Source organism: Curcuma longa, chromosome 11, assembly GCF_044706935.1.
Source record: "Curcuma longa cultivar G26 ecotype Majalengka, Jawa Barat chromosome 11, ITB_CL_G26_1.1, whole genome shotgun sequence".
NCBI lineage: Eukaryota > Viridiplantae > Streptophyta > Magnoliopsida > Zingiberales > Zingiberaceae > Curcuma > Curcuma longa.
In genome coordinates this window covers 12,885,327-12,901,028 of record NC_133871.1, presented here as the reverse complement: position 1 = coordinate 12,901,028, position 15,702 = coordinate 12,885,327, and the positions used below count along the sequence as shown (strand labels likewise).

At 38.5% G+C, this 15,702-nt stretch overlaps 3 protein-coding genes across 3 annotated transcripts; 1 reads left to right on the top strand and 2 right to left on the bottom strand.

The window, feature by feature from the left end:
- The first annotated feature begins 525 nt into the window (after nucleotides 1-525).
- Nucleotides 526-969, top strand: LOC141841275 (bZIP transcription factor 44-like). The gene is made up of 2 exons (XM_074729423.1): nucleotides 526-856; nucleotides 950-969. Exons 1-2 carry the CDS (start codon nucleotides 526-528, stop codon nucleotides 967-969), a joined length of 351 nt encoding a protein of 116 aa, XP_074585524.1.
- A 1,773-nt stretch (nucleotides 970-2,742) lies between these two features.
- Nucleotides 2,743-4,176, bottom strand: LOC141841266 (pentatricopeptide repeat-containing protein At1g77405-like). Its single transcript, XM_074729414.1, is given in 2 exon segments — nucleotides 2,743-3,978; nucleotides 3,981-4,176. Coding segments are annotated over 2 exon segments (1,338 nt in total). The 3' UTR covers nucleotides 2,743-2,836.
- A 908-nt stretch (nucleotides 4,177-5,084) lies between these two features.
- Nucleotides 5,085-14,288, bottom strand: LOC141841257 (uncharacterized). Its single transcript, XM_074729405.1, has 13 exons — nucleotides 14,073-14,288; nucleotides 12,203-12,338; nucleotides 11,567-11,700; nucleotides 10,929-11,130; nucleotides 10,182-10,420; nucleotides 9,971-10,082; nucleotides 9,256-9,400; nucleotides 8,996-9,138; nucleotides 7,947-8,116; nucleotides 7,235-7,540; nucleotides 7,107-7,162; nucleotides 6,758-6,972; nucleotides 5,085-6,256 (listed from the first exon to the last, which is right to left on the bottom strand). The coding sequence occupies exons 1-13, from the start codon at nucleotides 14,286-14,288 to the stop codon at nucleotides 5,085-5,087; spliced, it is 3,246 nt and encodes a 1,081-aa protein (XP_074585506.1).
- Between the last annotated feature and the right edge of the window lie 1,414 nt (nucleotides 14,289-15,702).

Here is a 15,702-nt window from a genome sequence, read left to right as displayed (position 1 = left end):
TTGCCACCATCTCCTTCGATTTTCTTTATAACTTCCACCCCTTCCTTCTGCTCCAATTCCCTTTCCCCCTCTTCTTCCTCTTCCTCATCAAGGTTCTGCTGCTCTGTTCCTCCCTAACTCTCTCCCCTGTTCTAACTCAGTTCATTCTCCTGCAAATTCCGCGGAAGATCTGTCGGACTCTTCTCTAACACCGCCATTCCTCCATCAAATCCATCTCAAAATCCAACCTTTCTTCGAATCTTAGCCAAAAAATCCCACCTTGAAGCTTCATGCATCATGCCTTTCTCGTAGATGTCGCCTATCCTAAGTGAAATCCTTCTCTGCCGGTTTATGGTCCATTCCGCACTCCGGCGAAGAACTCACCTCGTTCAGTCCTTCTCCGTCGTCTTCCTCTACTGGTTCTACGTATTCTCGTGAACTAGAAGCTCCACGGATCATATACTGTAGTAGTTATTTGAAACCTATAAACAATCTAAAATTCCACCAAAAATCCCATCTTTTTCGAAGATGCATCGCGGATCTTCCATGGCTTCCGGGACCTCGTCTGGATCGAGCCAGCTGCTGAATCCTCACTCGGAAGAGGACTTGAATTCACTGAAGAAGCTGAAGCGGAAGATATCGAACCGGGAGTCGGCGAGGCGGTCCAGAATGCGGAAGCAGAGGCAGTTGGGTGAGCTGACGGGGGAGGTGAGCCGGCTGCGGAGGGAGAAGAGCCAGCTGACATCGAGCTTGGGCGTCGCTAAGCAGTTGTACGCGGCGCTGGAGGCGGAGAACTCCGTACTGAGAGCGCAGGTGATGGAGCTTAGCTACAGGCTGCAGGCTCTTGCCGGCATACTCGACTACGTCGGCGATCGCTTCTTCTCGTGCGCTGCTGCCGGTGGTGGACGATCGCAGGAGACTGCATGGAGCAGCTTCATGTACACGGAGCAACCTGTCATGGCCTCAGCTGGCAACATGCTCTACCATTGAAGCGATCAGAGCAGAGGATGAAGAGAAGCCATGCGTGTGTATGATTTGTGCTTGTGGTTGCGTGGTTGATGTACTCTGTCTGTTACGTGTAGCCATGGCTGGAAGATGTGCTAGCTTGGGTATCAGAATGCAATATGTAAGAAATGGAGGGCTTTTATGAAAATAATTGAAATTTGCCTATTTGTATTTGAGGCTTTGTCATTTGCCACCTTTGTTAGAGATGACAATCAGACCACACCCGCCCGTAATCTGGTCCGACCGAGTCCAGTTTGGGTCGTGCCTGCCACGGGCTGAGCCATGCTCGCAACGTAGAAGTTACGACCGATATCAATCAAAGAGAATCTCACCATTGATAATCGAAGAGACAAACAAAAACAAAGATCAAACACACAATTATGTTTAATCTATGCTTACTAATGAACAACTACATAAAGTTACAAAAAGTTGGGAGATCAATCAATGTGATGGTGTCACAATTCACTAGCAACATTTGATTTACATGAACTAAACAATGTGAATAGTTAGGTCCATGATGAAAGAAGTTGGAGTCTTCATGTTTGTTTGAAAAGAGAGTTTAAACAATGGGCATGTCAATTCATAATATCACATTTGCTGATGTCCAAACTTTGCTCTTTGCCTAAAGAATTTAGATGGGCAGCCACTTTCAATCTAGATGCCTACCCACAGTTAGGGTTAATCGGTTGCGCGAGAGGAAGGTGAAGGGTATACGCGAATTAGCACATCTACTTGAAGTTGTTCAGATCTCCAAGAGATAATTATTCTTTCTACTTAACTAATTTGTGTTGCTGTCTTCTTGTCATCTAAACCCATGCAAAGCAGTGGTGGACTGAATTAGTTAGGTGTATTGCAAAACATGTAACAAGTCACCAACTACATGCACAAAGAATTAGGTTCTAGATGATGAAATCATCTGCAATGCAATTAACTTTTGCATCACTAATCTAAATATCAAGTGTCCAAGAGCTTAGATTGGTGGAATGGATTAGAAGGTGAGGAAAGCATTCATGAAGAGGAAAGCCATTTCTAATATATAAAAAAAAAGGCAATGTGTAAATGGTGGCTTATTAGATTGATTTGAGGCTTTAGGTGGCTTTAAAGATCCCTGGAATTGGATAAGGATTCAACTACTTTTTCTTTCATTGGATATTTGGTAGGTGGAATGCATGGAAGAAGCACTGTGTTTGGATTGCAACAAGAATGTTTACGAGTTATTGATGAGAAGATTTCTTTTACTGTTTTTTAATAAGTGAAGAGTAATTAGAATGCTTTTACTGTCCCTGTTTTATTCAACAGTGTCTTAAGAATTTATCATCTTTTGCAAAGGCAATTGGTGCTCCTTATGAACTATGAACTTGTATTTTTCAATTTCAAGTGAGTTTTCAAAGACCTTATTTATCTGATATTACTTCTCCAGTCTTGAGTGAATGCTCAGAAATTGCAGGCATTGTTTTCTGATGTTGAATGCAATCAAAGTTGAAGAAACTGATACTGCTATTTTACTGATGCAATTTTGTTTCATTGCCAACAAAAGAAGCCAAAAGACTAAATAAACCCATCGATCAGCAAAACACCTCAATAGGTCCTGTGTCAACTCCAAACACCATGTTCACAAAAAAATTGAAGCAAATAATGTTCAGTATTGAAAATGGAAGAAAAGGGTTGTTGAATGTTTTTGTGGTAGCACTTTGCACCTTGATATCAAAAAGTATAAGAAGGATGATCCTGTTTTGCCAATAATGCATGCTGATGCTACGTCCAAATATCAGAAAGATGTAAAATGAGAACTGATACTGAATTTGTCATTTGTTCCACAAAGGTTTCACTGAATAAGTTTATGGAATATATCTTACTCTTGTTCTAGAGCAAATATGCTTTTGTCACCCATCACAGGTTTCAGAAGCCTGGCCTGCATAAATCTAGCACGCATTCCATCGTCTATCCTTCTATGAAGCTCATCCTCCAGACCTTGCTCTCCCGCACGAGTCAAACTATCACAAATCAACTTATATGTGAACTCTCGAGGGACAGATCCACTGGACACCATCTCAACCAAGAGATCCCTTGCTTCCCTGACTCTTCCCGTCTCACATAGTGCGTGAATGATAGGAGTATATGAACTTGAGGAGGGAACCCCGTGGTTCCGTGACACCATGGCTCTCATCATCTCGACAGCCTTGTCGATCTGGTTGACAACGCTGTAGTAACGAATGAAAGAGTTGTATGTGACTCGATTGGGAGAACAGCCCTTCACAAGCATATCATCGAGCAGTTCATGTGCACGCTCAATCCTGTACGTCTTGCAGAGACCATCGATCAAGCAGTTGTAGGTCACTACATCTGGAACGAATCCATTGAACAACATCCTCCGGAACATGTGGTTCGCTTCCCAAATCCTCCTCCTGATGGCCTTGCGGCAGCCGGTCTGCAAGCTGCGCTTGCAGTATGAGCTGATCAGTATGGTGTAGGTGAAGGTGTCAGGGCGGCATCGCGCGCCCGGCAACTCCATCTGGTCCAGTAAAAATTTCGCCTTTTTGAAGAGGCCAACGCGGCATAATGCCGAGATGATCGTGTTGTATGATTGGGCGTCGGGCTTGCAATGCAGCTGCTTCATGCGGTAGAAGGCGGCGAGAGCCTCCCTGGTGAGACCCTCCTCGCCGAGTAGCTTGATGACGTCGGTGACGGTGGCGGTGCTGACAAGGCGCTCCTTGGCGCGAAGGAAGCGCCAGAGCAGGGGGAGGCGGTAGGCGCGGGCAAGGACGCGGGACATGTCGCGGCAGGTCAGCTCGTCGTGGGGGAAGCCGCAGTGCGATTCCACCCAGGAATAGAACTCCAGACCAGCAGCGACGCCGAGGCCAACGGATTCCGGGTCGCGATGTTTGGCGGGTCCACGGGAGCCGGCGGAAGAGGAAGATTCGTGGCGGAGGCAGCGCTGTCGGAGCGGGGAGCGGTGACGGCCGGAGGTACGCTGCCGGCCGACGGAGCGGGGGAGAGAAAGAAATAGGTGGGGATGGAGGAGAGGACGTCGCGGACGGTGTCGGAGGTCCAGCCGCGGAAGCGAGGTGACGGGGGAGGGAGGGGCCGACGCTGGAGCAAGACGGCGACGACCTGCCGTACAAGAAGGCCTTGGCGGCGGGAAGTGTAAGAGACGGCGCCCGACGAAGCCTTCGGAAGGGAGTCGAGTCGCATGACTTGCTTCGCCTTGCGATCGGCGGCGGGAGGACTGGAAATGGCGGAGGATGCTGCGGCCGCCGCTTCGACGGTGATCTCGTACGAAATGAAATTTGAATCGGATCGGATCGACCGGGTTTGAATCCGAAATGTCAAAACCCGAACCACAGATAAATTTGAGCTAATATTAATATTTGTCAAAATAGGCCTCTAAAATCTAAATTCCCGATCTATTAAAGATATTTGGCAGAATTTTTAAATATCCTAATAAAAATATTTTATTTTTAAAATAATATTATTTAAATATTATTAAATATTGAAGTTGTTTGAAAATATACTCTTTTCTCTTTCAAATTTAAATTAATATTATTTATTTATCAATCCATATTAATTTAGCACATGAAAGTAGGAATTGAATTGAAATCCCTCCAACCTAAAGAGGTACTGTGATTCATCTCCCTTCAAAACTTTCGTAGAATCGAATTGATGATCTTCAAAATTAATCGGATTAGATACTTAAATTATCAAAAAAAAAAATTAAAAAAATTAAAAAATTGAACAAGAACTACAAATATAGGCCAAATCAATTTTTGTGAGAATTTGCAAGATTGAACACTTCCACAAGATCTTTCCTTGCTAGCAATGTTGATAAAGGACTCTTGTAGAGCACAAACAACATGAAGAAGATTAGGATGTTTAAGACTAAAACATGGGTGTGTTAGCCCTCATGATCTAACAATCATTACAATCATGAATTAGATACTGGTCTCACTCTCAGATCTCTAATGAGAAAACACATTTCATTTACATGTCGAAGAAGTGGCAACAAGATCCTACAAGCAACAATTGTCATGACACAAGATGAAGAAACATCTCATGCCATGAAGAATGGATGATACCAATGAATCAATCTACAGACTAACTGATCACTTGGATGAGAAAATTGCCTCCAAATCTTTGTACAGCCCTTTCGACTTCGCCTTGAAGTCAGATGAAGATGTCACAGAAGAGCTTCCACTTGTTTTTCCGGTCCAAAATCGAGTCGCTTGGTATGTGCTACTTGAAGGATCATTAGGTGGTGCTGCTGCTTCTCTACTGAAGCTAGCTCTAGCAAGTTCTCTCAGTTGTTTCGGCCATGATCTTTCGTTTGTACCCGAAGCTCTTTGGGCTTGACCTCTTGGAGACATTGTGCTTCCACTGTCCCCTTCCTCTTGGCTGGATGCCAGTTGCTCGGTCAGTTCTGTCGTCAAGCTTGAAGGTAGAACAAGTAGAAGAATTCCACCAATAGCTCTCTTTAGCCCTGAAGAGAATGTTCCCCCAGTTTGCCTCAGTCGAACAACTTGTCGATACAATGCATGCCATTCGTTGATCAGTTGTGGAGTAAGCATGATTATAAACATAGACAGCATAAACAGTCCTAGTCTCTTCTCGTTGACATCGGAAAGTTCCTTCTCCAGTAGCACTAGACAAGCCGCAAACAAACCGACTTCACTGGCAACTGAGATGATCTCTGTAAACTGCACTTTCTTTTTGATGAATGGTTTCTTCAGGACGAGGAAAAGGAGCTGGAAAGAGGTGATGGACAAAATGATCAAAGTGGGTATCCTTGAAGGCCTACTTGATGAGTATGCACCAGCTAGAATTCCGAGAGAGACGCGTTTAACCAATTCCACAACCGTGTAGTAAATTCTGAGGATGCCGAAGAGCTTCTGGATGAAAGGGGCTTCTGCCTCTTCATTTTCATCTTCAGACACAATGATTTGGTCATCGCGTTTAGCTTCATCCCCCCTGCCTGCAATTTGTGTCAGCATGTACTTTGGTGGCCCTCGGAGATCCTCAAACAATGGACCAAATTTCGTTCGATTAACCGAGTCTTGTTGATTCTTCCATGACCATTGACCTCTTTTCCCAGGACCCAGGGTTACATCAATGAGCTCTTGGTACCAATGGAACTCCTGTCCCTCCTGATGGACTTCTTTGTACTGGAGAAGCTTGCCCATTGCGATGCCGACTGACAGAAACAAAATCAGGGAGATAAGGATAGACGTGGAGATGCCCAAGAGTATTATTCCAACAACTAGGCTTGCCATTGTTCTCCCTGTTTCAATGAAAAGAAGAAAGTCCAATAAGAAGTTATTGTCGAAGAGTTTGATTCAACCTTATTGTGCAAGGTTCCAGAAACAACTCTTAGAGAAACAATCGAATTCTTCTACAAGCAGCACAACTCATAAAAGAAGTTTGACAAGAACAAAAAATGAGTATGGTGCATTCTTTAGAACTTGTTATCTTGTTGCACAATGAAATGGAAGAGAGTAGTCGATATAAAGGAGTCTCATGATCTTTGGGTAATGATGGAATAGCCATCCAAGAGATCTTTTATGTTTCAAATTGAGTATGTTTCCAACATGGGTAAGGATCGAAGGTGGGGTTTTGGGAGGAAAGAGGCAAGATCAGATTTAAAATTTTAAATCAGCTAATTAGAATTCCAACAGTGGAACATTGCTAAATTTGCTAAAATAAAGTCCAATTGAACTGGTAATTTATCGAAAGCAGTCTACTGAAGAGCATACATCTTAATACTGATCCAGTTTGGAGTTACCTCTGATTATTGAAGCAGATGCCTGGCATATGCATGGCAATGCAAGCAATATCAAGGATATTTCAAATCTCGGGAACACAAGGGCTCCGAACTCCTTTTGCTTTTCGGAGATCTTCCTCTTCAACTTTAAAATGCCAAGAATTGTGACATGGAGCAAGATCAACCCGCCACCTAGAACGGCTAACCAGAACATGTTTCTAGCAAAGTACTCCCATCTATAGAAACAAAACATGGTTAGGAATATATATACATGTGAATTGATTGAAGATGTGTTCATATGACTACTAATAATCGCTGAGAATGGAGAATTCTGTTAGGAAACACAGCATTTCTCTTGTGATTGACCTACCTATCTGAGTTTCGTGAAATCATAATGAATTCAGCTTCAGGTTTCATGTTTTGATTCTGCATATTGCAAGTGAGAATCAATCCTCTGAGAATACAATGGTTGCTATATTCCAAAAATAAAAATCTAACCTCAAGAAATGAGAAATATTCACCAGCAGTAAGTGGCTTCCCAGGTGTCAAAGGGTCCAGCTCCGGTATCAGGGGTGGCGTTGATGGGGATCTAAAAGTTTCCAACATCCTTCTTTCCCACACTCCGGAATAAGTTCCAGGCGCAAATGTCGGGTCTTCAAAAAGTGAATTGGAGCCTGTTTCCCATGGAAGACACATGTATGGTATGCTCCACTCTATACCGATAGAAAATTCATAATATTCTACAGGCATGCCTATTACCAGCCATCTTGATAAGGCAAAGACCTGGATATGGCACAAAATTCTCTGTAAAAGTGAAATATAGACAATCATCATCCTGTATAATGTCGATAAACAGTATACATATATATTTCTTCTTTTGCAAAACAGAAGGCAGAGTGTCACTAGGCAATCAATAAATAAAAAACGTTTATAAGCACCGAGAAGAAAAAGACTAATACAGCTCCCGTACAAAAGAACAATAAAGTAGCACTCTCCCAGGGAACAAGATGAGCTGATCAATTCACTTCATAAAAAAACTTATTTGTTCATTAGAGTTATAAGGCAATAAAACAGGAACTAATATGAGAAAAAGACTTAGAAAGTCAAGGATTGTAGTGTATGCAACTTAGTGCTTTATATTGCATCAAAGAAAGCAAAAAGAAACTGAAAGCATGTAACTTTGTAGTTTCAGTGGTTTTCAATACTGTACCATAAGATTTCTTGAGGGTTCAGAAACAAGATATGATTTCTGTCTAGAAATTGCCCCAGAAGATATCAGACTTGAAGCAGACACCGTAAGTAGTGATGCAAACATTGATGTCAATGCTACCACAACTGTAGCAACTATGGAAATCAACGACGATATTGTGGGCATGGAATCTGCCATGTAAAGAAATTAAGATACTTTAAAAAATGTCATGCATTCACATTCGTAGTTAAATATCCAACAAAGTAAGAATTGAAGTATGATATCACAAAGGTACATAAACCACGAAGTCGCTAAGCATTTTATTTTTGTAGCTAGTAAAAGTTCAAGAAGTAAGTAGGGGAGGTCAAACTTATTGGAGCTTCAATGGAACTAGTAACTTTACAAATATTAAACCTTATATATTTTTTACTGATATGTAATTTTGATTGAGACATGCTGGAAAGAACCAAAAAAATTTGAAAAGAATAAATAACAAATCATACACAACAAGTTTTCCTACCAAGGTGGTACAGTCCATGTTCCTAATAGTGTCCTGTCATTTCATACGAGTAATCATTATCAAATGATACAAGCTGTTATAAAATATGTTTCTTTAATGATGTAAAATTAGTTAATATTTTTAAGAGAAACTATATGATGTAAAGGTAGTTATGTTCCTAAGAGATTAATTATTTCTGTAAAAAATCCTATTTGTGTCAACTTTGTCTTTCACATTCTTGTTGAGTATTTGAGTCACATGATTTTGTGATGAATGTTTCATGTCATGTTTTGTTTATCTCATGTTAACTGATTGTGTCCAATATTTGTCATCTCTAATATGCAGACACTTAGTTCCTTCAAGAATCTCCTAGTAACATACAATATACATTATAAGTACAAATGGTAGGAGATTTATTTACTATTGCTTCCAAGATTTTGGCTAACAACCAAAGAATGATAGATTTACCTATCATCTATTGCAGTTTAGGAAGGAAGCACAATAACTGAAGTCATATGCAATTCAGATTGATAGAATAAGAAAAATTTCGATAGTCAAAAACAAGACTTACAATGTTTCACTTGTAGAATGTTCGATTGTAGGTTCTTGTTTCCAGCTATATCTACAGTTGTGTTCTCTGGAACTTCCACAGATACAATGCTATCCTCAGCATGTATTTCAATTACGTACATGCTCTTTGTTATTTCATGGAAGCTAAACACATGACAAAGGAAATTTGTCAGTAGTTAAGTTCACGAACTGTATCATTTAAATCATAGGACAATAGGTTAAAAAACTACATGACATGAACGAACTAGAAGTGAAAACTACCTCCGCATACGTCCTCCAGAAATCATTACAGATGATGAGTTGAACTCAAAGACAGCCTTCATGAACCTTATCAGCACTGGTATTTTACGCTGTCTATTCCTCATGTTGGAAGTTGTGCTCAACTTCACAGAAGGCCTTCGATCATCTTTTTGTTAAGGATAAAAAATAAATGTATCAGAAAAATGCAGTCAGTATGTAATGAATTTTCAAATTTCTTGAAAAACTTTTAAAAAATCATTGAGAAACAATAATAAGTCGAGACTGTCTGAAACTTCTATTACAAAGAGGATTTCAGTTCGATAAGGAACTAAGCAGTTTAAAGTTAGGTGCTTATTCAGTTGAACTCATGTATGAAAATGGAAGACTAAGTGGACCAAGCAGGTCATAAGTTAAATTATGTAGATAAGGTGTCTGTGGTTTTGGCTTTGTTTGCTGATTGTCTCATCTTTTTCCTATAATTAATCCGGAAGATTAAGTCATACAAACTGTAATTTAGGATTGAAATATCACCAATCAAAACATTTCTGTAACATGGACATCCAGATGCTTGAACTATATTTAAGTTGCTGACAAATTCAGGGATGTCATCCTGGTCCTTGTAGACCTATTGACCAAAATTTTAACCTCCTAGAATTCTTGATTATATGTTATCGAGGGTGGATTGTGATAGCTGAAAGATTTGGTATATAAATGCTCCTTCAAGAAGAGAGAATACCATAAAGGAAAGTGATTGGATCTGATGGAGAAACTGGAGTCCCTTGCCTACTGATTATTTTGCTTGTATCACAAAGTATAGTAATAACAGCCATACTTGGGATATTTTGTGCCTAGAAGAAACAAACATTTGAATTGAATTTGAGTGAAACAAACACCAGGTACCTTGTACATGATAACAAAAGGAATGGTGTGTGTTCAAAATTCCTTACTATGTAGCCAAAGCGGTGATTTCCATGTGTACTCCTATTTGTAGGAACAAGTAAACCATTACTTGTATGAAGAAGACCTAGAAGTTCTTCTGATGAATTAAGAACTGGTTCTGAGAAAGATAGATAAATTCTCAAGTCCTTCTCAATGTTTGTAGCCTCTGCTGTTCTAATCTCGCCATTAAGTTGAAGTATCTTCTTCGGAATGCGAGTTTCCAAGCTCAAGAGCACACTCCTTCTATCTGTAAATTTAAAATGTTTTTTTTTTAAAAAAAGATGTAATAAACACTACCAAAGAAAATGGCCATGGATGTAGGTTTACGCATGGATTTAAAAAGCCATCACTACTGTGTTTGCAGTAGGAGATCGCATTGCACATAGTGTATGTGGTCCTCTAATGCGATTGGCTTCGATATGCAGAACCAAGTAGTCTACATATGCAGTCCATGTGGACAAACGAAACCAAGTAAAAGACTCGAGGTTTGTTAAATATATTTTTTCCTACATTTAAAATTAATTCTTGTGATTGTGAAATGGTTAAATAAATTTAATAAGGCAAGATTTGGGGTATGACAATTTATAAGTGTTAATTTAAACACTTGTTTAGTGCATGTTCAATTGTATGCATATAACATACATATGATACATGATACCTTCTATATTAATTGGTGTCTTATATGGATTGTTACACATGATTTTCAATAAATTCTCTAAGAATGAAAGCACAATCAGATGAAGTAGGCAACATACCAAAATGAACAATGAAACTTGAATTTGATGTTCGTTTGAACGTGTTCCCAGCAACATCCTTGCAAAAGCCCCTATCCATTACTAGCACCAAGCGACCATACTGAGCACCAGCTGATATAGCCACCGCAAGGGCATATTCTTGTTCAGGGAGAATAACCTTAAGGGTAGATGGTATCACATATCCAGCTCCATAAACAAGAAGCTATAACAAAGTAGAAAGTCTTATCTAAGAAAGGAGAAAACAAAGAAATGAACACATAAATGGGAAAATCGTAAAGCTTAATACTCAGGGAATGATATATATATAAAAAAAAAAAGGGCAGCCCGGTGCACGAAGCTCCCGCCATGCGGGGTCCGGGGAAAGGATCCATTGTACGCAGCCTTACCTTGCCTTTGGCAAGAGGCTGTTTCCAGGAAAAAATAATTTAAATTAAGAACATGGGGTAAGCATTGACTAAAAATTATGCACTTGCAGGTCAGATAAGATGTTGTTTGGTGAAACAAACATTGTGAATAAACAGGAGAAAGGGGAAAGGATTCTCAACCATGTGTGAGAAAACAAACTGATTATAATGGATATAAAAGGGAGAAATATTCTGGCAGGCAAGCAAAAAAAAAAAAGTTTTCTGCATACTCACACTGCAATAGCTAGGGGTGCATCTAAATCCTCCTCCACCAGTGCATGGTTCACTGAAAGAAACATTTACGGACATATTTAGAGCATTTGTGAAAAATGATGCAGCCGAAATGTGTGCAGTAGGGGAAATTGTATCTGCAATGAAAGGACAACACAGTTAGGATTAACAAGGCATTTGGTTTAGAAAAGCAGAACATGGTCAGGCATAAACAATCACAAATATTTCAAGAGCTTAATTAAGTTGAAGATACAACCCTTTGAATGGTTGTCAAGTAGATAATTTTCTGTAGTACCTTGTTAAGTCATGAGAGTTAATAACCTAATCCATATTTGTATCTTTTTGAGGCATTTTTTCATTATATATTGGACTAGTAGCCCACATGCCAAAAGTTAACAAGTTTTGGTTTATCCATAATGCTCTTAGACAATATCAAGGAAAACTAGAACTCTACATTGACACCTATTATATAAAATCAGCGATGCTAGTAACAAATGTCATACTAAGATCTCAAATCAAAAGTGAAAGGGGCTGATTAAAGTTAACAAAGATAATATAGAAACAACTAAAGCATACCATGTTAAATTTAGCAAAATGTTTGCAACAAGACAACAAAGAAAACAAGGGAAGTTTCTTAACCAACAGTCCAGTAATAGCTAGCACAGCGAACTCTTCGAGAACCACTGATGCAGACCTCAAACATATGATTTCCGTCAAGCAGGCCTGAGTATGAAACTTTTTTCGACTCACAGGAAGATGAAGTGTAGTTATCCAACTGCTCAAACAATCAGATTAAGAAACCAGTATCAATGGAATATGTAAATTCTTTTAAAGACTGTTTGTCATAGTTCAATGAGTTGTATTTGAGCTCACTATTTGTAAATTAAAATACAAAAACAATAAATTCAGTGTAATCATGACATGGTCTTATGGTATGAAAATGTGAACTTTACTATCATGCTATTCGCTGCAGAAAATCTGATAAAAAAGTTATGCACTTATCTTATAAAGCAAGCTACTGGATACTTTAGAATTTCCATTGTGCATTCATGTGACAAAAAGATACTGTAGTAATGAAATTTAGATTTTGATGAAAAGGAGAACCACAACCCAAGAATTAAGTCAATTTTTAATAGGCACTTCTGTAAATCATTAAGAAATTTTTTTAGGATTTTTACTAAAACTTGTTGGGGATTAAGATTAATCAAATATCCTCATCATCACTAGGTTTTGTTTGTCTCAAACCATGGTTTCAATTCTAGTATTGTGCCGAGCGGCATAGTCAAAATGCATCATTATTATATCTACAATTTTTTTATCAATATCCAAGATACCTAAACCCTTACCTACAATGATTTTATGCCCATCCATATTAACTATCCTATCAGTTTTTTCCTCATTATTGAGACTACATTTCATATATTTAGTTTTTTCTTCTACCTAAACAGTTTTAGCTTTTAAAGCTTTTCTCCACATTCTTTTGCATACAACTTTTGCTTTGGAGTTAAATGGATTATTTAGGGAAAAAAATGATTTTGATTTTAACTCAACTCTAATCATAAAATTGAACTCAATATTTGTAGACTAAAAAGAGCAATATGTGCAATTAATTTCTCTAACATCACCAATGATGTATGATTATATCTAGAAACATGCATAACTACCTATCAAGAAGTTCATAATATTGAAACATCTCCATTCACAATCTTTGAAAATTTATTTCATGGTGCATGCACCTCAATGTCAAACTTACATCCTCTTGATCAGAAATCTAAATGTTGACAATATATAGCAACATCCAAGTGCTGAACAAATCAACATTCAGGAATTATAAGGAAGTAGAACTCACATTTCTTTTTGGAAATAGGAAAAGAATTATGACCTATCAATTCAAGGAAATTTGTTATCACAAAATTGAACTCAATATTGACACCGTGAAGAAACAATAGTTTGCAGTCTGTTGTGAAGATAATAATCCTAAAACATTCCTATCCCCCAAACCTTGTGTTTTCTTTTAGACAACCTTTAAGTGTCTACTTTGAAGTAGAGACACATCTTCATCAATGAAAAATGCTCCCGATGAAAGGAAACTATATTGTCTATGATATAGCACAAACTCCCGATCAAACCCAGCATCTAAGGACTTGGAGCAAAAAGATAGAGCTAATGTGACCATATTGTGTCTGCTTGATTGAGAAAAGCATGATGAACCTTGCAACATGCAATTTCAATCTGGCAACTAGCAAGAATTTTCTTAAGTTGTTCTCCAAAAGAATAACAAAAAAGCTTTACAAATTGTCAGCATTTCAACAATTTGTTGTTAAGACTGTATTTTACCCTTCATTTACTGATACAAGTAGTTCAAGATGTTTTTAAGTGGATACACAAACAAATAATCTAAACTTAAGCACTAAAATAGTAAAAGAAACTGCTAATTTACAGACATGGCGTTAAATTTATACCTTGCAGTTCATAAATAATTTACAGATTCATGGAGTGAAGTCAATACCTTGCAGACAAAACTGCAGTTGGAACCGCATGACTCACCACCATCACTCCCCTCCCTCGCCTCGAACTGAAATGCAGCCTCGGGCGACGAGGAGAACGCCGGCGGAGACTTCAAGAAGCTCACCTGCGACAGCACCCCTGGCAGCAGAACCTCGGCGGCCACCAAGGAAAGCAGGGGAGGCAGCCACAGGTACAAAGCTCCCCTGCTCCAGCCCATCTCCGCGACAATGGCGACCGCCCTCTCTCCCCCCGGCGCTTTTCTTTCTCCCGACGTGGTGGTGCCTGGATGCGAGCGAGAGAAACAGCAATGAAGAAGGACGCAGGGAACAGTACTATTTGGGGCCTGCTCCGCTGTCTCTCACTGCAACTGCAATTAATTCATTGAATTTGATTCCTCTCTCTCTCTCTCTCTCTCTCTCTCTCTCTGCATAATCTCTCTACTTAATCCCTCTGCGGTGAATGGTGAACGAGGAAGGGCGAAGAAGCAGACAAGTCACAGTAAAATTGTAGAAGTGAGCAGAACAAATGGAATCGAGCATGTGGTAGAGTGAGATGGGAGTGGTTGCATCAAACGTGGGAGAGTAATGCATATCATGCACCCTGACAAACCTTTCTTCCTCAACCTTTTCTGCAAACATTAGCTTTGTAGTTATTCATTCAGAAACACCAATTAGCTCTGTAGTTACAGTTCGTTGTAATTCAGATTTTATCTGCAATTTTCTCCCTGACACTGATCATTGAAGTATTCGAATCTCATCATATTTCTTTAAAAAGGCTAAAAGATCATGAGCACGAGTCCAAATCCCTGATAGATAGTGCTTAGATTTAGTGATGAAATCTTCTGTTCACTTTGAGGTATCTTCACCATACTTTATTTCATTTAATATAAATACTATATTTTAAATTCTGAATTTTAAATCTTTAATCTTAACTATTATATTCTAAAATTAAAAAAAAAATTTTTTTTACTAAAAAAAAATGACCTAACATCTCTGGGGGTGGTTCGGGAATTGATCATTTGGAGGAAAGTATCTTTTGATTGCCCCATTTTTCCTGTCGTCGTAGCTGGGGATGAAGGCAGGTCAAATTGCCATCCCTAATTATTGATTGATCGACCCAATCGAACCAATTTAAATCACAATGATTGATCACTTTATTTTTATTTACTTTTCTATTTTGGGTTGTATTCTTTGAGATAGTATAGTTTAGAGAATTAATTTTTAAAATATTTTCAAGGTTTAATAACTTTTTAAAATGCCTTAAAATTTGTTAATATCGAATTTGCTAACAATTCTACTATTAAAATATTTTATCGTTGTGATTGGAAGGAAAATGAATGTCCGCTCATAATTATTGATTCAGTTGATTCGAATATGAATATAATAATATATCGGATAATTATTAATTTTGTTAATTCAAATATGTAATGAATAATGATTGATATTTGAATAATTAAAATAATTATAATGAATAATGATTGATTCTATTATTAATTTGAATATGAATATTAAAAATAATCTTTTAAACTATATTAATTTGATAGAATATTAAAAGATAGATAATTATATTTTAGAAATAGACTTAAAATTTTAACATTGTAAAAATTAAAATATTTTAAAACTCTATTCGAT

Bases quoted from the DNA above. Each gene is read 5' to 3' on its own strand.
- LOC141841275 (XM_074729423.1), top strand. From the start codon at position 526: ATGGCTTCCGGGACCTCGTCTGGATCGAGCCAGCTGCTGAATCCTCAC. The intron at 857-949 runs TCTTCTCGTGCG...TGGCCTCAGCTG, and splicing joins CGACTACGTCGGCGATCGCT to GCAACATGCTCTACCATTGA.
- LOC141841257 (XM_074729405.1), bottom strand. From the start codon at position 14,288: ATGGGCTGGAGCAGGGGAGCTTTGTACCTGTGGCTGCCTCCCCTGCTT. The intron at 10,421-10,928 runs GTATGTTGCCTA...TTAAATTTACAG, and splicing joins AAGTTTCATTGTTCATTTTG to ATAGAAGGAGTGTGCTCTTG. The intron at 9,401-9,970 runs GTATTCTCTCTT...CTTAACAAAAAG, and splicing joins TCCAATCACTTTCCTTTATG to ATGATCGAAGGCCTTCTGTG.